At 39.6% G+C, this 24,442-nt stretch overlaps 1 protein-coding gene across 15 annotated transcripts in view; it reads right to left on the reverse strand.

Annotated features, from left to right (window-relative positions):
* Positions 1-24,442, reverse strand: part of ARMH3 (armadillo like helical domain containing 3) — a 212,796-nt gene that overhangs the window by 89,143 nt on the left and 99,211 nt on the right. For 13 of the 15 annotated variants that reach the window (XR_010113275.1, XM_055093311.2, XM_003825509.6 and 10 more), the window contains 2 exons: positions 23,437-23,563; positions 6,918-6,993 (listed from right to left, as the gene is read on the reverse strand). Coding sequence is in view for 14 of the 15 variants with exons in the window: in XM_055093311.2 (XP_054949286.1) it covers positions 6,918-6,993; positions 23,437-23,563 (203 nt within the window). In the remaining variant the exon portion in view is untranslated. The remainder of the gene's footprint in view (positions 1-6,917; positions 6,994-23,436; positions 23,564-24,442) is intronic. The other 2 variants (XM_063607863.1, XM_063607865.1) reach the window with 1 other exon arrangement.

Consider the following 24,442-nt stretch of genomic DNA (forward strand, 5'->3'; position numbering starts at 1 on the left):
GGATTACGAGGTCAGGAGATCGAGACCATCCTGGCTAACATGGTGAAACCCCGTCTCTACTAAAAATACAAAAAATTAGCCTAGCGTGGTGGTGGGCACCTGTAGTCCCAGCTACTCGGAAGGCTGAGGCAGGAGAATGGCGTGAACCCAGGAGGCGGAGCTTGCAGTGAGCTGAGATTGCACCACTGCACTCCAGCCTGGGCGACAGAGCAAGACTCTATCTCAATTTAAAAAAAAAATCGTTAAAATGGTAAATTTTATGTTATGTGTATTTTTATCACGAGTAAAAAAAAAAATAGGGCAAACATAGAAAAAGACTCTAAGAAAATTTCAGGATAAGTTTAGGAGGGGGTTTAGATGCTAAAGTCACACTCATCTAAAACACAGCAGCCTCCAGCTAAAAATCTTAATATTTAATTATGAATGTCTGAATCTCCTAAACTAAGACTTCTTTACTGCACTGCAGTTCACCAAGTCCAGCTATGACCTATTGTAAAACTTCATTTTGCAGCATAAACCAAACTAAGGTAAAACAGATGATTAACCACATGGGATTCAGTATTTGGTTTTTCAATTCTAGCTGTAGTCTTAAGAGATTAGGGTACAGCAACCATTACAATGATATGTAATGCTCCCAGTCATTGGGTAAACAATATTATACCAGCTTCATTTTGGTGCTTTGTTTTAATCTGCATAATGCTTTTCATTTTCTCTAATGGGAGATCAGCAGGGTCTGATTAACAGGAAAAAAAAGGTCATGATTGATAAATTCTAACTCAGTGGAGATAATATGAGCCTACCTGCCACCTCAGAGCAGACAACTGCAGAATAGAAGGTTATGTTCATGTACTCCCTGCTAGTCAAGAGTCAACAGCCCAATGGCTCTGCTTCTATCATTAATCAATTTAGTCCACATTTACTTTTCACTAGACTAAGTTGCATCCTTCAGCTGAAGTGCCTGGACATGAAACTGCTTCTCTCTCATTGGTATCCATTTTGTTAAGTGAACTATAGCAATGCAGCAAAGATTTTAGCCCAAACAGGTGAGTGGGCAAAGGAAGTTGGGGAGATTTTGGCTGGATGAGACCTCACATCCCTTCCTAACCCTAACTTTGCTATTGACAGTGATTACTGCTTGAAGGCTTATTTCCTGTGACATTCAGAATTCTGTACACAGCCTATTCCAAAGGATGTTATACTCAATAACCCCATTATCTCAGAGGCTGCTGAAAGCTATTCTTGTTCCTCAGCCTCCCCAGCAGTGTACACTTAACCATGTGTGTGTGTGTCTATGCGCGTGCACATGTGCGCACCCATGTATGAGGGGAAGAGTGTTTTTTAGGGTGAAAGAAAACAGCTACATAAGCAAGTAAGAAGGGTGGGTGAGGGGACCACTTTGGCACTGGAACAAAAAGACCATGAAGTGAACAGGAAGAAAAGAAGCAAACTCCCTAGGTGAATAATTAAGAGACTTAAAAGAAACACACTAAATTCTCATTCCAAACCCCAGGCTTGTCACTAATCATAACAATATCTGAAAAGTCATTCTTGAAGAAATACTGAATGTCAGCTTAAGGCATTCCAAATAAAGAAAAAAGTTAATACATTAACCATAGTTAAAACTTATCCACTTAAGAAAATTACAGATCAGCAGAATCACCTACTTGCAGTGTGATTCAGTCACTATTTCTTTCTGTGAGCAATCAGAGAACAGGATTTTGAACTTGGTCCTAATAAAATGCTCATTAAGTGAAAAGCATTAAAATTTTAATTTGAAGAGATTCATTAAGGGCCTCAAATTACTTACCCTGAAAGTTGTTTGGTTAGATGAAGGTCAGATTTTAGTTTACTATCTTTCTCTCTTTTGACTAATAAGGTTAATAGCAGACATCTTCCTAAAGTACAAGACCTCACTGGGATTGCCTGCCAAGTGTTGGCAGGAAATATTTAGCATATAAGTCTTCAGACAAAAGCTTCCAAATTTCAGGATAAGTTTAGGACGGGTTTTAGATACTAAAGTCACACTCCTCTAAAACACAGCAGCCCCCAACTAAAAATCTTACTATTTAATTACAATGTCTGAATTTCCTAAACCAAGACTCCTTTACTGTGCTGCAGTTCACCAAGCAGCCCTGCACTGGCCCCTCAAAGTACTCCTTTGTGAACCATTAGATCTGTGGAAGCAGCTGAAGCAACAATTACACCAAGAAGCGGAATCTCAAAGGTGGAGCTATATATATATATATATATATACATTTTTTGTATAGCAAAGCAATGACACAACTCTCCTACAGAGAAGAAAACATACAGGGCCCTGTTTGTGTTCCAATAAAGACAGCAGTTTCTAAGCAGCTGCATTTTAAGAATCTCACTGAAGGATCAAATGGGGAGAGGCAAATTGTTTAAATACAAATAACTTTGACAGTTAAAGAACTAGCATGACTAAGCCATGAAAGACAAGTGAAAAGCAAAAAGACTGACACTTGAGCAAATTTATGCTCCGAGTGTGTCGAAGTACTTTTAACTTTCACTGTCACAATCTAAACTAAGTATTCTTAGAACAGAAAGGTCTACAGCCTTCCTGCTGCCTTTCACCTGCTAGGGAGACACTACCTTACAGTAGTCATCAGATGCACTGCATTCCAGATCTCAAAGACATAATTTGGAGCTATTGTCAACTGGCAAACTAGTCTGGAAGGCCTCACAGCTGTTTGGTGTCTAAAGACTTCACATGCAACCCAAGCCCTTCTCATGGTTATTAAAGAACATACTACAGAAGAGGTGGCTAAGAGTTTGTTCACTCTGCCTTAAAAATCCTTTTCAGGTGTGGGATCAGCACAAATACCTTTTATAAACAGCAGAAACAAATGCTGCACAACATCAGAATTTTACTGCTAAGTGTTTATATCTCTATCCTTGATCATCAACTTGGTGTTAAATATCCCACAGTATTCCTGGATAACCACAGGTCAGATTTTCTGACACAGGTTCTTGTTTTCTAAACCACAGAAAGTAGTGTCATGGGTATATAACACAAGCTATTAGCGAAAGGCAAAGGAGCCTAAGGCAGCACTCATTACCATTGGTTCACTGGAGTACGTACTTCCAAGTCATACTATTTTTTGCTCTCTGCTAAGAGAATACTGACTGAGAAAAGAAAACTCCCTGGACTGCCCTCATTCAAAGCTATCAAGTTCTCCCTACCAAGGAAAGCAAAACATCTTTCAAGGTTAAGGTAATATCTTAACTTTTATAGAAAAGAAAAATTGGCCGGGTGCGGTGGCTCATGCCTGTAATCCCAGCACTTTGGGAGGCCGAGGTGGGTGGATCACGAGGTCAGGAGTTCGAGACCAGCCTGGCCAACATGGTGAAACCCCATCTCTACTAAAAATACAAAAATTAGCCGGGAATAGTGGTGCGTGCCTGTAATCCCAGCTACTCAGGAGGCTGAGGCAGCAGAATCACTTGAACCTAAGAGACAGAGATTGCAGTGAGTACAGATCACGCCACTGCACTCCACCCTGGGCAACAGAGTGAGACTCTGTCTCAAAAAAAAAAAAAAAAAGAAAGAAAGGAAAAATGAAGATGTACTTAGGAAACACTCTAAGGAAGGGTCAAAATGCTAAACCTAAAAAAAAAAAAACTATGGCAATTTCTCAAAAAATTAAATACAGAATTATCATATGACACAGCAATTCCTCCTCTGGGTATATGTCCCCAAAAAGTGAAAGTGGGGTCTCAAACAGGTATCTGTATACCCATGTTCATAGCAGCATTATTTATAATAACCAAAAAGTAGAAGCAACTCAAGTGTCCATCAACGGATGAATGGATAAGTAAAATGTGATATATACAGACAGAGGAAGATTATTCACCCTAAAAATGAAGGGAATTCTGACACATGCTATAATAGGAATGAACCTTGAAGACACAAGTGAAATAAGCAGTATTTTATAGTTCACTAGGAGCTTTCATATGCATTACATTATATAATTCTCACAACCACTACCTGGTGAAATAGTTGCTATCACCATCACCCCCACTTTACAGAGGGTGGATAGAGGCCCACAGAAGCTAAGTAACTTGCTCAAGGTCACACAATAAGTGGTAGAGACAAAAGAAAAAAATAAGTTTTTCCAACTCAAATTTCCATATTCCTTTCAATACATCATGGTGAGTTTTCTGTTTAACCCTCCATGTTAGTCTTCAATGCAGCTTTACAGAAGGAGGCATTATGGTTTGCAAGAAAGAGCAGCCCTGAACTTGGACTTAGAAGACCTATGATTAGGCTGGGCATGGTGGCTCACGCCTGCAATCCCAGCACTTTGGGAGGCCAAGGCAGGTGGATCATTTGAGCTCAGGAGTTTGAGACCAGCCTGGACAACATGGTGAAACCACACCTCTACAAAAAAATACAAAAATTAGCCAGGTCTGGTGGCACGTGCCTATAGTCCCACCTACTTGGGAGGCTGAGGTGGGAAGACTGCTGGAGCCCGGGAAGCGGAGGCTGCAGTGAGCAGAAACCGCGCCACTGCACTCCAGCCTGGGCGACAGAGTCAGACCCTGTCTCCAAAAAAAAAAAAAAAAAGAAGAAGAAGAAGACCTATTATTAATTCTCAGCTTTGCCAAGGAACAAATATGGGGCCTTCCACAATATACAACATCTTTAAGACTCAGTTTCCTCACTGGGAAAAAGTATATTTTAAAAAGTACATAATACACCCTATAGAGTTTGAAGATTAAAGAAGGTGGCATAAGAAAGAGTAGCACAAAGTCTGGCATTTAATAAGTGAGAATAGATGTCAGAAAAAAAAAAAAGGGTAAACATTTGCAGGCTTAGTACTACCTGTATTTTTCCCCGATCTGGCCTTACTGTGGTGACATTCAAACACTTCTTTCCAATAATCTCTTAAGAAAACTGATTTGTTTGTTTTGAGACAGGGTCTCACTGTTACCCAGGCTGGAGTGCAGTGGCATGATCTTGGCTCACTGTAGCCTCAACCTGACCTCCTAGGCTCAAATGATCCTCCCACCTCAGGATCCTGAGTAGCTGGGACTACAGGCATGTGCCACCATGCCCAGCTAATCTTTGTTTATTTTGTTTTTTAGAGACAGGGTCTCACTATGTTGGCCAGGCTGGTCTTGAACTCCTGGGCTCAAGTGATCCTCCCGCCTCTGCCTCCCAAAGGGCCAGGATTACAGGCGTGAGCCACTGAGCCTGTCCACGACTGGATCTTTTCGCTACTTTAGATGTATACTGAGTCCGGTTATTAGCAACAGTAAAAATGATGTGATTATTGCAGCAAGTTCATCAGAGAAATTTAAGGAATGAAAATGAAGGTATATGCCTGACGGTCATGCAAAGAGAAGAAAGAAGTTACATGGTAACAAGGCTCAGCCCAGTTCTTTCTTAGCTGTCGGAAAAAGGAGAGGTCAAAAGCTTAAATCAGCTGCTTGATGGCCCTTGGGAAGAACACAGACAGAAGCCAAGCCAGAAACCACTGAAAGGAAAAGCAGAAGATAAGGCAAGTATAAAGGAATGTGATCAAGGAAACAGGCCCCAGATGAAAAGGAGCTGCCTGGAAGGCCTACATAAATACATGAATGAGTCAACACCACATAAATTATACCCATATGCACTTCATACCCTAGCCCAGAACCTGGTGACCTGGTGCTTCATTCAAACACCCACATTTGTCATGCTGCCCTTGGGTCATAAACAGATATTTGGGAGAAGGCAGTTTGTAATTCCTGATTCTTACAGAAAATCGCATTTATCGTAAGGCCTCACCACAGTATCTGGATTATTTGCTAGGTGCAGATATGCATTTATTTGTGAGATTTATAAAATTGTGTTTGATGCAAAATGAGTCTGGTGACAGGTAAGGCAGACCAACCTTCACTGCAATCTTGTTAGCACATCTCACCCCATGCTCCCTCATCCCAGCCCTCTTAACACACAAATTTCACACTTCTCCTTTTATGCCCAGATGTGCCAAACAGGGTAGTAAATCACTGCAGGGACAGGACATTTTACCTTTAAATAAAAAGAAAGAAAAGATATAGGAAAAAAATCACAGACCAGCTTTGTCACACATTAGAATCTATACCAAGTTGTAAATGTGCATTACTATTACTAGGAATGTCTGGCAAGGCTTACATCTGGAGCTAAATCAAGTTCCCCATCTGTTGGGTTTGCCTCTTTTACTCAGTGTTAATTTTTCAATTGTTTATAAGAACAGTGTAATAACTGTTGAGAAAATGAAAAATCAAAGGCACAAAGGGAGCAACGAACAGAAGAAAAGTCGAATTTAGGTTTCCCAATGGTGAAAGCACTTTCTCTTCTCCATTACCAACAGCTCACACCTGTGCATGGGTGGTGCCTCCTCAAGACCCTGACCAACTCCATGCCTGACACAACTTTATGCAATACATACAGCACTCTGTAATTGCCTTGCTGTTTCATAAGCAACCTAAAATGACTCAGCCCCATGGACTCCAATTGCCTCTGTTTACCATAAATAGAAATAGTCACGTAAAGTAAAAGGTCAACATTCTAGATCTCCATGAATCATTCACTGAAGTCATGGAGAAAAGCTGAAAATCTTTGGAGAAAAGTTTTCAGATGACCTATACATAGAGAACACTCTGGCAACTAGCATGCCTGAAAAGGGCTTGTAACCATCTCTCAGTAAAAAAATTCACAGAACAGCCAGCACTTTGAGCTGTTTCAATATGATAAAATAAAAGCCTCGTGTACTCCTGCTTTTCTTGATCAAGTACGACAATTTTTCTTCCACTCCTACAGACATCAAGGCTTAAAATAGTAGTAGTGTTCAACACACTTTACTTAGAAAGGTACAATAAACCTCAGGAAGAGCCAAGGAACTCTGCAAGAGATACTTCTCATTCCTTACCTGATATTAACCAATGCATGGGTCACCTTGCTAGCTGCTTCCTTCCACTGGCCTGCATTGGTAGAAAGCCTCAGGACTGCAAAGAAGGAAAGAACACAGATCTGTCAAACCCCCGGCATAAAACACAAACATGAGGAATGAAGACACATCTCAGAATAGCACTCTCAGAATAACCAAACAAAGCCTGCGCCAATCTTCTGTTAAAAACATCCTCAGCTTAGATAAAAATACAAGGGCTTATAGAATTCTCTCAACTATTTTCACTCCAGTTTTTTCTCTAACTTCTTTTCACTTTCTATCAAAATACTCTACTCCTTCTCTGCCTTAGGTTTTCCCTCCCCTCTGCTAACCGGGTTCCATAACTTAATTTTTGCATGCATTTACAATCTGCACTGGGGTGGTGATGTGAGGGTAACCTTGTTGCCATATCTATCATTTCCCTAATGGTGGGGGCTGATTTAGTGGAACTGGCTGGCTTAGTTGATGTCCCTTCCTGCTCTATGTATATGCATAAACTCCTTAACATATAAACTCAGTCAAACAGGACACATCCACGTAGAGGATGGTCATGTGTCAATCAAGGATTAACTTTTTTTTTTTAATTATACTTTAAGTTCTAGGGTACATGTGCACAACGTGCAGGTTTGTTACATATGTATACATGTGCCATGTTGGTGTGCTGCACCCATTAACTGGTCATTTACATTAGGTATATCTCCTAATGCTATCCCTCCCCCATCCCTCCACCCCACAACAGGTCCCGGTGTGTGATGTTCCCCACCCTGTGTCGAAGTGTTCTCATTTTTCAATTCCCACCTATGAGTGAGAACAGATTAACCTTTTTTTGCTCCTCTGACTTAACTGTTTGACCTGCAAAATGAATCTACAAGAACGTTCTTCCCTTGTGTGACCAAATTCTCTCCCTTTTCCAAACTCACACAGAGAGGAAAGATAATAGAAATATAGACCTGAATATATCCTCTATCAGCTATGATCTTCAGAGCCACACATGCCATTTTAGAAGAGACAAAACAGCACAAGTGCTCCTTGAAAGAGCAAGCACATGGTAGGCACTCTAAGTGTATGTTTTAATGAATGGCTAATTAATAAGGGCTAAATATGCGGAGAGCTTACTATGTGCCAGGCACTGGACCAACTTAGGTTATATGTAATGTAGCATACAGATGAGGAAAACCAAGACTCAGAGGAGACAAGTACGGTAACTGATTGCAGTCATTCACACAAGTTGTAAGTAATGGAGCTGGAATTCAAACCTGGAGGGAAATGACTCAAGAGCCTACATTTATGTAGAGAAGTAAGTACAAGATCTCTGAAGCCAATGGTCAGGGTCCAAGTCCAGCCCCTACCACCTACTAGAAAATAACAGCAATACCTATATGAAAGAATTGTTATATATAAAGCTCTTAGATTAGTGCCTGCCACATAGTAAATAAGTTTTAGCTATTATTAATTTCAACAGACTACCTCCCAAATGAATGAATGAATGTACCTGAGACTTTCCCAAAAGAAAAAAAGTAGGGCCTCACTAACATTAAGAAATGTGTGACCAATCTGTATATGACCCTCATAGCTGAGTACCATCACTATGTACGCCTGACCAAGATTCTGAAGAGCTGCAGCAGAAGCTCTATCAGAGGGAGGGCCTGTGGCTGTGATGGGGGAAAGAAAGCTCATCTGGCTGCTCTACGTCTGTTCCAGCAATGTCTCACATTTATAAATTCATGCAATTTAATGAAAAAGAAGACAGAAGACTTAATAAAACACATCAACAGTGCTGCTTTTTTAATTTATAAGATTTAGTGCAAGGGAATTTGGTATAGTTCCAAGTTAGAGCTCTATAGTCTAAACTCAGGTTTCACTGAGTGCATGTGAGAATTTATTCATGTAATGAACAAAATTGTTTCAGGAAGCCATACATTTATTGTTCAACTCAATTGTGAAATTTATTTTTTAAATTTTATTATTATTATACCTCAATTGTGAAATTTATTTAGATGCATTGGTTTTTCACCAGATCCCCCATAAAATCACAAGTTCTCTGATGGTAGAACCTAGACATTTATGAAATGGAGCTGAATTTTGCCTCCTCACATTTTCACAGAGGTATTGAACTCTGTCCACGGATTACTTCTCTGTAATATCCTGTCAGCTCTGTTCCTTACTGAACAGGCACCCAGATGACCTCATCACTACATTTCCTTTGGAAACACCATTGGTTTTTACATTCTTTTCTAAGCTACCAAACTGAAACACAAAATTATTTCAAAATTCCCTAAAAGCCTCAAACTAAAGCCATCATTTATGTAGTAAATTATAGTACACAAAAATAATATGCAGCCATTTAAAAAGAGACATGAAAATTACAAAAAAAATGAATTGTATGTTAGAAAACACAAGCTAGAAGGATATCATGATTACAACTCTGTAAAACTATGCATGCATGTGGGTTAATATACAACAGTGAAAACAGTGGTAGTACTAGAACCCAGGAATTATAAGATTTTAATTATTTTCTATGCTTTTTCTTTAGTATTGGTAATTACCTTTGATTTTAAAAACAAGAAAAGACAGCTTAAAACATAATGTCATTTATGGTTCTGGGTAGCTTCTGTGGAAGTCCTTCCCATACAGTGCGCTTCACTGCAGCCAAACAGGAAGATTAAGTGTGTGCCTTTATCAAAAATGTCTTAGTGAGCCGGGCACAGTGGCTCATGCCTGTAATCCCAGCACTTTGGGAGACTGAAGTGGGTGGATCACTTGAGGTCAGGCATTCAAGACCAGCCTAGCCAACATGGTGAAACCCCATCTCTACTAAAGATACAAAAAAAAATTAGCTGGGTGCCGTGGCACGTGCCAGTAGTCCCCACTACTCAGGAGGCTGAGGCAGGAGAATTGCTTTAACCCTGGAGGCACAGGTTGCAGTGAACCAAGATTGCACCACTGCACTCCAGCCTAGGCAACAGAGCAAGACTCCATCTCAAAAAAAAAAAAGTCTTTCCTCTTCTAGCCAAGACGCAGTAACTTACCCTCCTACCTTAAACAACAGAAACCTGGACAAAACATATGAAACAATGGTTGTCAGACATTGGAAAACAAGCAGTATAGAATTGTGATCCCCTAAAAGGAGGAAAACAAAGAAGGTGAACCCTACAACTGCCCTGCAGAAAAGTTCCCACACTGCAGGGTTGGGAAGAGGAATCTAAACAGAAGCTAGAAGTCTTGCCAAGTTGTAGACATAGAGATCAGCATTTGGAGAGGCCAAGACATCTAGAGGATGTGGGGCAGAAAGCTGTCAAGGAGGGAGTTTGACAGACAGCTCTGCAGATCCCTTACATCTCTTGCAGACACTGATCTATGCATATGGAAGAAGAAACTACCCAAGGCTGAGGGCGAAGAACCACTGGAAAGGAGAAGAAACTGAGGAGCTCACGGCATGCTCCGCAAAGAAAATAACTTATGTTTCCACCAGCAAGAGTGGAAAGACCTAGTAACACATGGAGTATCAGGCAGGTTCTGTAAATGGGTACAGCATTTGTAATGGGACAAATTAGCCTACATTCAAGGTTGCTCTTGATCTACCCTCAACCCTTAAAAGCAAACCCTGAAAAGATCCAACTGATTCCACATAACATAATCAAATTCCAGAATAAAGTCCAATGTTACATAAAAGAAACAGAACAAAATCCAGCATCCACATCATAAAAATCACAATTTCTAAATTCTAATAACAAAAATAACCAGGCATGCAAAGAAACAAAAACATATGAACCATAAGAAACAAAAAAATATACGAAGCATAAGCAGAGGGAAAATCAGTCAGTAGAAACAGACCTAGACGTGAAGAAAGACAATGGAAGGAGAAGACAAGGACAATAAAATAGCAATTAGAGGCCAGGCGCGGTGGCTCATGCCTGTAATCCCAGCACTTTGGGAGGCCGAGGTGGGTGGATCACGAGGTCAGGAGATCAAGACCATCCTGGCTAACACGGTGAAACTCTGTCTCTACTAAAAATACAAAAAATTAGCCGGGTGTGGTGGCGGACACCTGTAGTCCCAGCTACTCGGGAGGCTGAGGCAGGAGAATGGCGTGAACCTGGGAGGCGGAGCTTGCAGTGAGCCGAGATCCTGCCACTGCACTCCAGCCTGGGCGACAGAGCAAGACTCCGTCTCAAAAAAAAAAAAAAAATCTATTAGAAATACGTTCGATATATTCAGGAAGACTGAGGAAAATTTGAAAATGATGAGGAAAGAAATGGAAATATTAAAAAAGAAACCCACGGCTAAGCACAGTGGCTAATGCCTATAATCTCAGCACTTTGGGAGGCTAAGGCAGAAGGATTGCTTGAGCCTATATATATATATAGAGAGAGAGAGAGAGAGAGAGAGAGAGAGAGACAGTCCAAACTGAGAACAGAAGAGCAGGGTCAAAAAATTTGAAGAAATTATAGCCAAAACATTTCCACATTTGATGAAAACTAAAAATGTACAGATTCAAAAAGTTCTAAGAACCCCAAGCAAAATAAAGAAAACCATGCCAAGGCATGTGATAATCATATTGTTGAAAACCAATGATAAAGAGAAAATATTAAAAGCATTCAGAGGCCGGGCATGGTTACTCACGCTTGTAATCCCAGTACTTTGGGAGGCTGAGGCGGGTGGATCACCTGAGGTCAGGAGTTCGAGACCAGCCTGGCCAACATGGCGAAACCCTGTCTCTACTAAAAATACAAAAATTAGCCGAGCATGGTGGTTGCACACCTGTAATCTCAGCTACTCGGGAGGCTGAGGCACAAGAATCGCTTGAACCCGGGAGACAGAGGTTGCAGTGAGCCCAGATGGCACTACTGCGCTCCAGTCTGGGGGACAGAGCGAGACTCCATCTCAAAAAAAAAAAGAGCATCCAGAGAAAAACAAAGATATTATGCACAGAGAAACAAAGATGAAAACAACGGACCTCTTACTAGCAACTATGTAAGCCAGCAAATAATCAAATGAGATTTTTAAAGTAATGAATGAAAAATTTTATATTAAACAAAAATATCTTTTTAAAAAATGGTGTTCTACTTCCAGCATGGCAGAGTAAGCCCACTAAAGCCTCTATCTCCTGCTGATTACAGCTAAAAACTCTAGACAAAACATGAAAAGTAATTATCTGAGGGCTCTGAAAATTAAACAAAAGCAGACAGATTATAGAGGGAAGTCAAAACTTGGAGAAACGCTCACAAGAGGGTCGGTTTCCAGGTTTTATTTTTCCTATTTTCTCTTACAGCTTTGCCCCAAGGGTCAGCCAGTTCCGGAGCTGCATAGTGGAACTGTGTGGATGGCTAAAACTCAAAAGGAATCCTCATCTTTCTGGAGAAAGAAATCGAGAGGCCAGGCGCAGTGCCTCGTGCCTGCCATCCCAACCCTCTGGGAGGTCAAGGAGGGTAGATCACTTGAGTCCAGGAGTTCAAGACCAGCCTGGGCAACATGCCGAAATCCTGTCTCTACAAAAAATACAAAAATTAGGCTGGACACGGTGGCTCACGCTTGTAATCCCAGCACTTTGGGAGGCTGAGACGGGTGGATCACCTAAGGTCAGGAGTTCGAGACCAGCCTGACCAACATGGTGAAACCCCACCTCAACTAAAAATACAAAACTTAGCCAGGCGTGGTGGTGCATGCCTGTAATCCCAGCTACTCCAGAGGCTGAGGCAAAAGAATCACTTGAACACAGGAGGCAGAGGTTGCAGTGAGCTGAGAGCGTGCCTGGGTGACACTCCAGCGTAGGTGACAGAACGAGACTCTGTCTCAAAAAAGAAAAAAAAAATCCAGAAGATTATAACCAATCTCTGAGTGTATACAACATAACATTAAAAATGTCCAGGAGGAGGCCAGGCTCGGTGGCTCATGCCTGTAATCCCAGCATTTTGAGAGGCCAAGGTGGGCAGATCACCTGAGGTCAGGAATTCGAGACCAACCTGGCCAACATGGCAAAACCCCATCTCTACTAAAATACAAAAAATTAGCCAGGCATGGTGGCAGGCACTTGTAATCTCAGATACTGGGGAGAATGAGGCAGGAGAATCGCTTGAACCCAGGAGGCAGAGGTTGCAGTGGGCCACTGCACTCCAGCCTGGGCGACAGAGTAAGACTGTCTCAAAAAAAAAAAAAAAATGTCCAGGAGGTAATCCACAATTACTCATAAAGAACCAGAATATATAATAAAACAAAAAAAGTGACCAATTCTCAAAAGAAAAGACAAAAAAACAGATATCTGAGATGGCACATATGTTAAAATTATCATGGACTTTAAAGCAGTTATCGTAACTATGCTCCATGAGGAAAAGGTAAACATACTTGAAATGAATGGAAAGATACAAGTTCAGCAAAGAAACTGAAGCCATAACAAAGAACCAATTAAAATATTTAGAAGTAAAGCTGGGCACAGTGGCTAATGCCTTGTAATCCCAGCACTTTGGAAGGCTGAGGTAGGAGGATCACTTGAGCCCAGGAGTTTGAGGCTACAGTGAGCCAAGAGTGCACCACTGCACTCCAGCCAGGGTGACACATATTTAGAAGTAAAATATGTACTATGTGAAATAAAGAATTCACTGGGTGGGCTTAATAGCAGAATAGACTGACAAAGGAGTCCGTGAACATAAAGTATAATAGAAATAATTAAATACGAAGAATAGAGACAAATGGGGGAGGGGAGGGACAGGGCCTCAGAAACATATGGGACAATATGGAAAAGTCTAATCTTTGTGATACTATAGTCTCAGAAAAGGAGGAGACAGAAATTGGGGCAGAGTTTCTGTCCCCAGTGAAAAAAGAAGGGCTAAAGACTTCCCCAAATTTGGTGAGAGTCAAGAAGCTCAGCAAACCCCAAATAGGATGAACTCAAAGAAAAATTGTGCATAGATATATTACAATCACACTGCTGAAAGCCAAAGATAAGGGGGAAAAAAAACCTTTTAAGAAGCTAGAGAAGGACAGGTACGGTGGTGGCTCAGCACTTTGAGAGGCTGAGGCAGGTGGATCACGAGGTCAGGAGTTCAAGACCAGCCTGGCCAAGATGGTGAAACCACATCTCTACTAAAAATACAAAAATTAGCCAGGCGTGGTGGCGGGCACTTGTAATCCCAGCTACTCGGGAGGCTGAGGCAGAGAATAGCTTGAACCCGGGAGGCAGAGCTTGCAGTGAGCTGAAATCACCCCACTGCACTCCAGCCTAGGCGACAGAGCGAGACTCTGTCTCAAAAATAAAAAAAAAAGAAGCTAGAGAAAAACAACATACTACAAACAATGGAACAATTATTCAAATGACTACAGATTTATTTTCAGAAACCATGGAGGCCAGAAAAAAGAGAATAATAGCTTCAAAGTACTTAAAGATAAAAATTACCAACTAAAAATTCTATATCCAGCTGGGTGCAGTGGCTCACACCTGTAATCCCAGCTACTCAGGAGGTTGAGGCAGGAGGATCACTTGAGCCCAGGAGTTTAAGGCTGCAGTGAGCTATAATCACACCACTGCACTCCAGCTTGAGCAACAGAGCAAGACCCCATCTCCTAAAAACTAAAAAAAAAGACCAGGCACAGTGGCTCACACCTGTAATCCCAGCACTTTGGGAGGCCAAGGCAGGCGGATCACCTGAGGTTGGGAGTTCAAAACCAGCCTGACCAACATGGAGAAACCCCATCTCTACTAAAAATACAAAATTAGCCGGGTGTGGTGGCGCATGCCTGTAATCCCAACTACTTGGGAGGCTGAGGCAGGAGAATCGTTTGAACCGGGGAGGCAGAGGTTGCAGTGAGCCGAGATCATGCCATTGCACTCCAGCCTGGGCAACAAGAGCGAAACTCAAAAATAAATAAATAAATAAATAAATAAATAAATAAATAAATAAAATAGACTCTATATAGTAGCAAAGTTTCTACATTTTATTGAAGTGGTACAATCCTGACTTTAGACTGCAAAAGGTACATACAATGTAATCTTAGAGTAACTGCTAAAAAATACAAATATAGCCCAAAAGCCAACTAATAAATTAAAATGGAATATTTAAATATATTCAAATTATCCAAAAGAAAGCAGAAAAGCAGGTACAGAAGAGCCAAAAAGTGCGGGGAGGGGCAAACAAAATATGTGGTAGAACTGAAAGAAACTATAGTGATTATCGCATTGTAAATATGTATAGATAATATGCCAAATAAGATACAGAGATTATCAGACTGGATAATAAACACGACCCAACTGTAAGCTGTGTACAAGACAGACACTTTAAATATAAAAATATAGCTAACAGGAAAATATATAAGCCAGCCACAGTGGTATGTGCCTGTAGTCCCACCTACTCAGGAGGCTGAGGCAGAAGGATCAGTTAAGTCCAAGAGTTTGAGGATGTATTGCACTATGATCACATCTGTGAATAGCCACTGTAGTCAAGCTATATAGCAAGAACTCACTTGTAAAAAGAAAAAAAGTTAAGGTATGCATGCAGATACTAATAATTTAAAAAGCCAAAGTGGCTACATTAAAGTCAGACAAAACAGAATTCAGAACAAGGAATACTATCTTCTCTGTCCCTTTATAATAAGTAGACAGAACAATTTGTGAAAACAGAGAACAATATTATCATAAAACTCAACCAAACTGAAACTTACAGAACACTCCACCCACCAAGAACAAAATACAAGTGCATGTGGAATGGACCATTTACCAAGATAGACCATACTCTGGGCCATAAAACATGTCTCAATAAATTTTGAAGCATTGAAATAATACAAACAATATTCTTTGGCCAAAACAAAACTAAACTAGAAATTACTAACAGAAGAATATCTGGAAAATCCCCAAGTATTTGAAAATTAAGCAACACATTTCTAAAAAAATTCAAAAGTCAAAGAAGAAATTCAAGGGAAATAAGAAAATACACTGAACCTGAAAGACAATAAAAATACAACAAAAAAATTTATGAGCTGCAACTAAAGCAGTACTTAAAGGGAAATTTATAGTACAAAATATTTATATTAGAAAAAAAGAAAAGTCTCATATCAATGAACTATGCTTGCACCCTAAAAAACTAGCAAAAAAAGAGCAAATTAAACTCAAAGCAAGCAATAAGAAGAAAATAAAGAGCATAAATCAATAAAACAGAAAAATGGCAGAGAAAAAAATCAATAAAACCAAAAGCTGGTTCTCTGAGGAGGGGAAATCAATAAACTTGATAAACATCTATCCAAACTGATGAAGAAAAAAAAAAAAGAGAGAAAATATAAATTACCAATATAGGGAATGAAAGAGGGAAGCTACGTACAGACCCTACAGACATTAAAAATGAATATTACAAACAACTGTATGCCCCATAAAAGTGACAACAAAATAAAACAAATTTCTTCAAAGACACAAACTTCCAAAGGTCACTGCTAAATAGATAACTTAAATAGTCCTGTATCTATTAAATAAATTGAACTTATGGTTTAAAATCTTCCACAAAAGTAAACTCCAGACGCAGTGGCTTCACTGGCAAATTTTACCAAACATTTAAGAAATAAACCACTCTTAAACAAATTCTTCTAGAAAACAGAAGATGAGCAATGAGAGAACACTTCCCAATTCATATTATGAGGCCAAAATTAACTAATATTGAAACCAGAAAAAGAAATTGTAAGAAAGTAAAACTACAGACCAATATACCTCATGAATACTAGCAAATCGAATACAACAATATGTAAAAATGATGTTATAATCATGTGGGGTTGGTCACCATTTAAAAATCAATCACTATACTAACAGACAATAGTAGGAAAACCATGTAATCATGGCAATAAATGCTAGAGAATGTTTAACAAAATTCAACATTCATTAATGACAACAATTCTCAGGAAATAAAAGGGAATTTCCTCAACCAGATAGAGGGCATCTATGAACAACCTACAGCTAACATCACACTTAATGGAGGATAACCTTAATCCTTTCACCTTAAGATTGGACACAAGGCAAGTATGTCCATCTTTACCCTCTAATTTAACATAGTAGTGGAGGCTGTAACCAGTACAATAAGGCAAGAAAAAGAAATAAAAGGCACACAACATTCACATACAACATGAATGTCTATGTAGAAAATCCCAAAAAGGTTACAAATACTAATAAACCCAATAAGTGAGATGACAGGATACAAGATCAAAAATAGCAAGATAACAGGACACAAGATTAAAAATCAGCATTGTTTCTTGCTTGTGTAAAATGGTACACCCACATTGGAAAAGTGAGGACAGTCAAACAGTGTGGCAGTTCCTCAAAAGGTTATAAACACAAAGTTATCATATGACCCAGCAATTCTGCTCCTAGGTATATACTCAACAGAATGAAAACATGCCCACACAAAAATTTGTACATGGATGCTCATAGCAGGATAATTCATAACAGCAAAAAGTAGAAGCAACCTAAATGTCTACCAATTGATGAATGGATAAATAAAATGTGGTATATCCATACAATGTAATATTGTTCCACAGTAAAAAGGGAACGAAGTACTGTTACTTCATGGATACAACATGGATAAGGCTTGAAAAGATCCAAAATAAAAGAAGCCAGTCACAAGAGACCACATATTGTATGATTTCATTTATATAAAATGTCCAGAATAGGCAAATTTACAGACACAGAGAATAGATTAGTGATTGCCTAGAGCTCAGGAGATTGCAGTAAATGGGGAGTCACCACTCATGGGTAGGTTTCCTGTTGGGGTGATGAAAATGCTCCAAAGTTCATTGTGGTGATGGTGGTACAATTCTCTGACTATAGTGAAACTCACCAAATTGTATGCTTTAATGGGCAGATTATAAGGTAGGTGAATTATATCTCATAAAGCTGTCATATTAAAAAAATTTTAAAAAGTAGTGTTTCTGCATATTGGCAATAAACAATTAAAAATTAAAATTTTCAAAAATACTAACAGCACCAAATGCCATGAAATACATTAAGATAAATCTAATAGAATATATGCAAGATTTTCATGTTGTAAAAACAACAAAACATTCGTCAGAAAAATCAGACTTCAATAAATAGATATATTTTGTCAGGGATTGTAAGGTACATTATCAAGATATCAGTTTTCCCCAAAATGATCTATAGGTTTGCCATAATCCCAATCAAAACTCCAGTAAGCTTTTGATTAAAACATATACTGGCTGGGTGCAGTGGCTCATGCCTGTAATCCCAGAACTTTAGGAGGCCAAGGCAGGAGGATCGCTTGAGCCCAAGAGTTCGAGACCTGCCTGGGCAACATAGGGCAACCTCATCTATACAAAAAAACAAAAATAAATTATCCAGGTATGGTGACGCACACCTATAACCCCAGCTACTCAGGAGGCCAAGGTGGGAGGACTGCTTGAGCCCTGAAGTTCAAAGCTGCAATGAGCTGTGATTGACACTGCACTCCAGCCTGGGTGACAGAGCAAGACACTGTCTCCAAAAAAAGAAGAAAGCCAGGCATAGTGGCTCACACCTGTAATCCCAGCACTTTGGGAGGCTGAGGAGGGCAAATCACTTGAGGTTGGGAGTTCAAGACCAGACTGGCCAACATGGTGAAACCCCATCTCTACTAAAAACAAAAAAAATTAGCCAGGTGTGGAGGCATGGGCCTGTAATCCCATTTACCTGGGAGGCTAAGGCAGGAGAATCCCTGGAACCCAGCAGGTGGAGGTTGCAGTGAGCCAAGATTGTGCCACTGCACTCCAGCGTGGGCCACAGAGCGAGACTCCGTCTCAAAAAAAAAAAAAGAAGAAGAAGAAAGGAAGAAGGGAGGGAGGGAAGGAGGGAGGGGGGCGGAGGATGAGGAGGAGGAAGAAGAGGAATAAGAACAGCAGCAGCAGCAGTAGCAACAGCAACCAAATTCTTCCAGAAAAGTTCTAAATAATTTATATAGACACCCTTTTCTGCAGGAGGTGGAGCTTAACCTCCCTGTCCCCCAACTTTCAAGTTGGCTGCATTTAGTGATTTGCTTCCAAAGAATAAGACATGATAAAAACAAAAATAAAACAAAATAAAGAACAGACTATGAAAAAGTAGAAAAAATTACAACTCTGTGGTAGAGAAACACAGCAAACACTACCTTAACCAAGTGATCAAGGTTAGTATCATCAGTGATAAGTCAGGGTACTTGGACTGTGTGACATTTTTCTCTATAATCCACAATCCAAGTCAAACCATGAGTAAAACACAAGACAAACCCAAATTGAGGAACATTCTTGAAAACTATCAGGGTCATAAAAAACAAGGAAACACAAACAGTCACAGACCAGAGAAGACTAAGGAGTCACGATGACTAAATGTAATGTGGTAACATGGATGGGATCCTGGAATACAAAAGACATTAGTGGAAAAATTGGTAAAATCTAAATAAACTTTAGAGTTTAGGTTTGTTGTTACTGTGGTAAAAAAAAAAAAAAAAAAGAAAAGAAAAGAAAGACATCTCATAAAATTTACCCTCTTAACCACTTTTTTAAAAAAGACTCATCAATGGCAGTAGTAAGAAGGGGGAAAAGAGGAGAAGTTCAATCTTTAACTGACTGTGAATAACTAAGATACTCTACTTTTGAAGGGGCCCCTCTTAACCATTTTTAAGCATACAATTTAGGTGTTAAGTATATTTACATTGCTGTAAAACAGATCTCCAGAACTTTTTCATCTTGTAGAACTGAAACTCTACACACATTAAGCAACTCTCTTTGTCTCCTCCCAAAGCCCCTGGTAATCATCATCCTACTTTTCATATCTGTGAATTTAACTACTTTGGATACCTCATATAAGTACTACCCCTTTGTTACTGCTTTATTTCACTTAGCACAATATCCTCAAGGTTCATACACACTGCAACATGTAACAGGACTTCTTTCCTTTTGAAGGCTGCATAATATCCCACTGGGTGTATATACCATATTTTGTTTATCTATTCATCTGTCAATGGACACTTGAGTTGCTTCCACCTTTTGGCACTTGTGAATGGTGCTATTATAAACTTTGGTGTGCACTGGTGTTTGTTTTTTCTTGAGACAGGGTACCACTCTGTCACACAGGCTGGAGTGCAGTGGTACAATCTCAGCTCACTGCAACCTCAGCCTCCTGGGCTCCAGTGATCCTCCCACCTTAGCCTCCCAAGTTGCTAGGACCATAAGCATGCACTGCCACACCTAGATAAATTTTTGTATTTTTGGTAAAGACAGGGTTTTGCCATGTTGGCTGGTCTCGAACTCCTGAGCTCAAGTGATCTGCCTACTTTGGCCACCCAAAGTGCTGGGACTACAGGTGTGTGCCACCATGCCTGGCTAATTTTTGTATTTTTAGTAGAGACAGGGTTTCACCATGTTAGCCAGGCTAGTCTTGATCCTCCCGCCTGGGACTCTGAAAGTGCTGGGATTACAAACGTCAGCCACCGTGCCCAGCCTTTTTTTTTTTTTTTTTTTTTAATGAGCAAAAGATTTGAGCAAATACTTCACCAAAGAAGATATATAGATGGCAAATAAGGACAGGAAAAGATGCTCAAAATCATTATTCACGCAAAGTTAAAAACAGTGAGGTAGCACTATATATCTAGAAGCAAACAACAACAACAACAATAAAGTGGAGGATATCAAGTGCTGGATATGATATGGAATGACGACAACTTTCATGCATTGCTGGAGAGAATGTAAAATAGAACATGCATTTTGGAAAACGGTTTGGCGGTTTCTTATATAGTTAAAACATACTTACCACAATACCCCAAAATCCCATTGCTAGGTACATAACCAAGTGAAATAAAAACCTGGGTTCATGCTGGGCACAGTGGCTCACATCTGTAATCTCAACACTTTGGGAGGCCGAGATGGGCAGGTTGCTTGAGCCCAGGAGTTCAAGACCAGCCTGGGCAACATGGCGAAACCCTGTCTCTACTAAAAATACAAAAATGACCCAGGCGTGGTGGCATGTACCTGTAGTCCCAGCTACTTTGGAGGCTAAAGTGGGAGGATTGCTTGAGCTCAGGAGGTAAAAGCTCCAGTGAGCCATAATTGTGCCACTGCACTCCACCATGGGTGAAAGAGAAAGACCCTGTCTCAAGAAAGAACAAAAACAAAAAAAAACCTTGTATTCACTAAGGTACAAGAATGTTAACAGGAGCTTTATTTATCATCGCTAAAAACTGGAAACCTTCCAAATGTCCTTCACCTGATAAATGGATAAACTAAGATGGCAATTCATACAATGGAATATTACTCTGTAATAAAAAGGAAGGAACTACTGATAGATGCAATGACAAGGATGAATTTCAAATGAAATACTATATGAAAGAAGCCAGATTCAAAAGGTTATATGATTCCATCTATAAGATGTTCTGCAAAAGGCAAAACCAAGAGAACAGAAAACAGATCAGTGGTTGCTAGGGGTTGTGGGTAGACAAAGGAGGTGACCTCATATGAACACAAGGGAAATTTTTTGGATAGTGAAACTCTTCTATATCTTGATTTTTGTGATAATTACACTACTATATGCATTTGTCAAAACTCAAAACTGTACATTTAGAAGGGTGGTTTTTGCCATATATGTAAATTATGGCAAAATTTTATTAACCTCAAAAAGGTTAATAAAAAACAAGTATTTTTCAGCATAAGTTTATACTTTATATAAAACAGAGCACTGAAACATGCTATCTCCTATTGTTTGCTGTGTTTCACTTTCCTATTTGTGCCCTCCTGGTTAACATTTTTACTCCCTTGGCAGATTTGGACATTCACAGGTATCTTCTCTTATCTTGTTGCTGTAGCTACAAGGGTTTATCTCATTTGACTAGTTACATATGGCCCAGTTGAGCAGGTATGTCAGACTTTTATAAAATATCTCCCCCACTCCAACTCTTTCCTTTTCTCGTTGAAAAGCATCTTTATTCATCTACCAATGAGTGCTAAAACCTCTGGGGCTGCTCTTTACCCTTGGAAAATTCTACATTCTACATTCTCAGGAAGTTGGTGAAGCCAGGCAGATGCAAACCACACTAGGGTAACCTGAGCACATCTAGCCAACGTGAAGTCTATTAGAGAGTTCTTATGTAAGGCTGCCAAGCTCCTAAAAAAAGAGATGGGTCTTGATGGGACAACTGAAATTTGCTGTTGCATGGGCAACTGACTTGATGCTAAAGCTATTACAATGAGAGAGAGGAGATATTTTTAAAACCTGGGTCCTTGTAGACATTGTTGAGCAACTGATCATACCATTCTAGAATTGTCATATAATTTTCCTACTCTTTAAGATAGTTTTAAGTCCGAGTTTTCTGATACTTGCCATTGAAAACATCCTACTAATACAAGGCCCTACTTGCACTGCCTAAGACATTATAGCAAAGGTTCTCTTATAAAGTTCTCTTAAAAGTTTTCCTTCACTTCTCTAAAAAATAAAGTATACTAGAAAAAAAAATATTTTCCTCCCAGGCAATCCTTCTTTTCCACTGCTGCTTCTATTCTTTCTCCTGGTACTTGTTCCAAATCCTCTCCAGTTTCCTCATGATACAGGAGTCCCAAGGAGAGGTTGGGATTTTCACAATTAATCTCATCACAAAGGATGAAGCAAACCAATCTACAGTGACAGAGGCAAATCAGTGGTTGCCCAGGGATGAGGCACAGTGGGTGAAGGTGGTGAAGGAGACATCAGAGGATTCTAAAGAGATACAAGGAAACTTTTGGGAGGTGACGGATATGGTTATTATCCTGATGATTGTGATAGTTTCACATACGTACGCATATGTCAAGACTTATTAAAATTTGTATAATTAAAATGTGTGCAGTTTATATGTCAATTATACTTCAATAAAGCTAATAAATTTGGGTTTTAAAAATAAGATAGTTTTACTGAGTGGCTGTTTCTGTGCAATCTACAGAGATTTTTCCTTAACCTTTATACTACAGGTAGAATTAACTAGGCCCCTATTCCAAACTTATAGGGACATATGACTTCTTTCAGAAATAAGTTATACTTGCTGTAGCTTGAGAGTATATTTTCAGTGAGCCAATCACCAAAAGATTTGCAAAAAAAAGATTTTTATCTAATGCCCACTTCCACTTGTAAGTTATGCTAAAAATACATAGGTACACTAAGATTCCTTAAAATCCTGGACATCCGCAAATTACACAATGTTCTGGGATCCAAGTTCTTTTATTTGCTGCTGTCAATTCCCACCCACTCTTTCACCTCCTTCTCCCTGGCATTCAATGAATCCACAAGCCTCCCTATTCTCTCTCTCTCTCTCACAAACATCAACAAAGGGCTGCTAACCAGCTTTACACTGAGATGAAATCTGAATTCCTAAAGGCAAAAAGGCCCACATGTACCTTCCTATTGCCTGAGAAGAGGAGACTACTATATTTCTGTGCCACACAGGGCACCAAACAACTAGAGGAGAATCTTTCATAGTCTTTTCCTCTTATATGCCAAAAGCTAGACAAATGGTGGAGAGAGGAGTAAAAAGAAAAGGCAGCTTACCCATGGAGTAGAGGTTGTCAAAGCTCTGGTGCATGCGGATAATCTCATAGTAAAGTTCATCATAGCTGCTGGGGGTTGGCAGAAATGTGTCGCCATATGTGATAAACATATTAAATAGGTTCACAATCTAAAAAAGAAGGAAAGGCCCATATATAGGCATCAGGCTATGAAGACTAGAAATTATCAGTGGTATGCTGTAGCCAGCTCTTACTGTCTTGCAAGAGTTGACTGTAAAATTTTCAGGAATTTTGTAAGCCAGTTGTTAAACACAGTCATTATTAAAAATTTCACTCATATAAACTTATAATTAAATAAATTATATTAAAATGAAAGTAATAAATATTAAAAACTTATCACTTCCTAATTATTTTCTACCTTTTACTATAACCTATGCTCTGGAGATTTATAACTATTATATCTGTGTGGTGCAAACATCATATAATGGTGTGCTACTGCACATTGCTTCCCAACTCTGCATGACTCTGATGTCACATTGATAGCTTGAAATTGGCCATGGTGGGTGTAGCTCTACAATGAAAATCAGCAAATGCTACGAATCAAGACTTTTTTTCCCTCTAATGTTGAACATTTAAGAACACATTGTATAACATCCTAAGAAGATAGTCAAAATGCACAATGGCCTCCTTCTATCCCAAATAACCAGCCAGATAAGCAAGCATCTGTAATGTCCCTCAGAAACCAAGTGCAGCCATGATGGAACCTTCAGAGGGTTTGCTATTTACCAACATAGAGACCGCAGTAGTATACAGCAGTCTCTCAATTGGGACCAAGGCTCACTATTCATACACAGAGATCTAATCTATACCCACCCCTGCCAGACAATATATTTTCATGAAGGAAAGAGAGTCATGCAGAGTTTGCCAAAGACATAGGTGAGAGTGGGGACCACCAGTCCAGATTCTGATCCAAAAAATATATATAGGTCTGGTTCCCTCTATGGCTTAGTCCCCAGACCACCAGCTCCTGTTTCAAATCAGTGCATTTC

This window comes from Pan paniscus, chromosome 8, assembly GCF_029289425.2.
Source record: "Pan paniscus chromosome 8, NHGRI_mPanPan1-v2.0_pri, whole genome shotgun sequence".
Classification (NCBI taxonomy): Eukaryota; Metazoa; Chordata; class Mammalia; order Primates; family Hominidae; genus Pan; species Pan paniscus.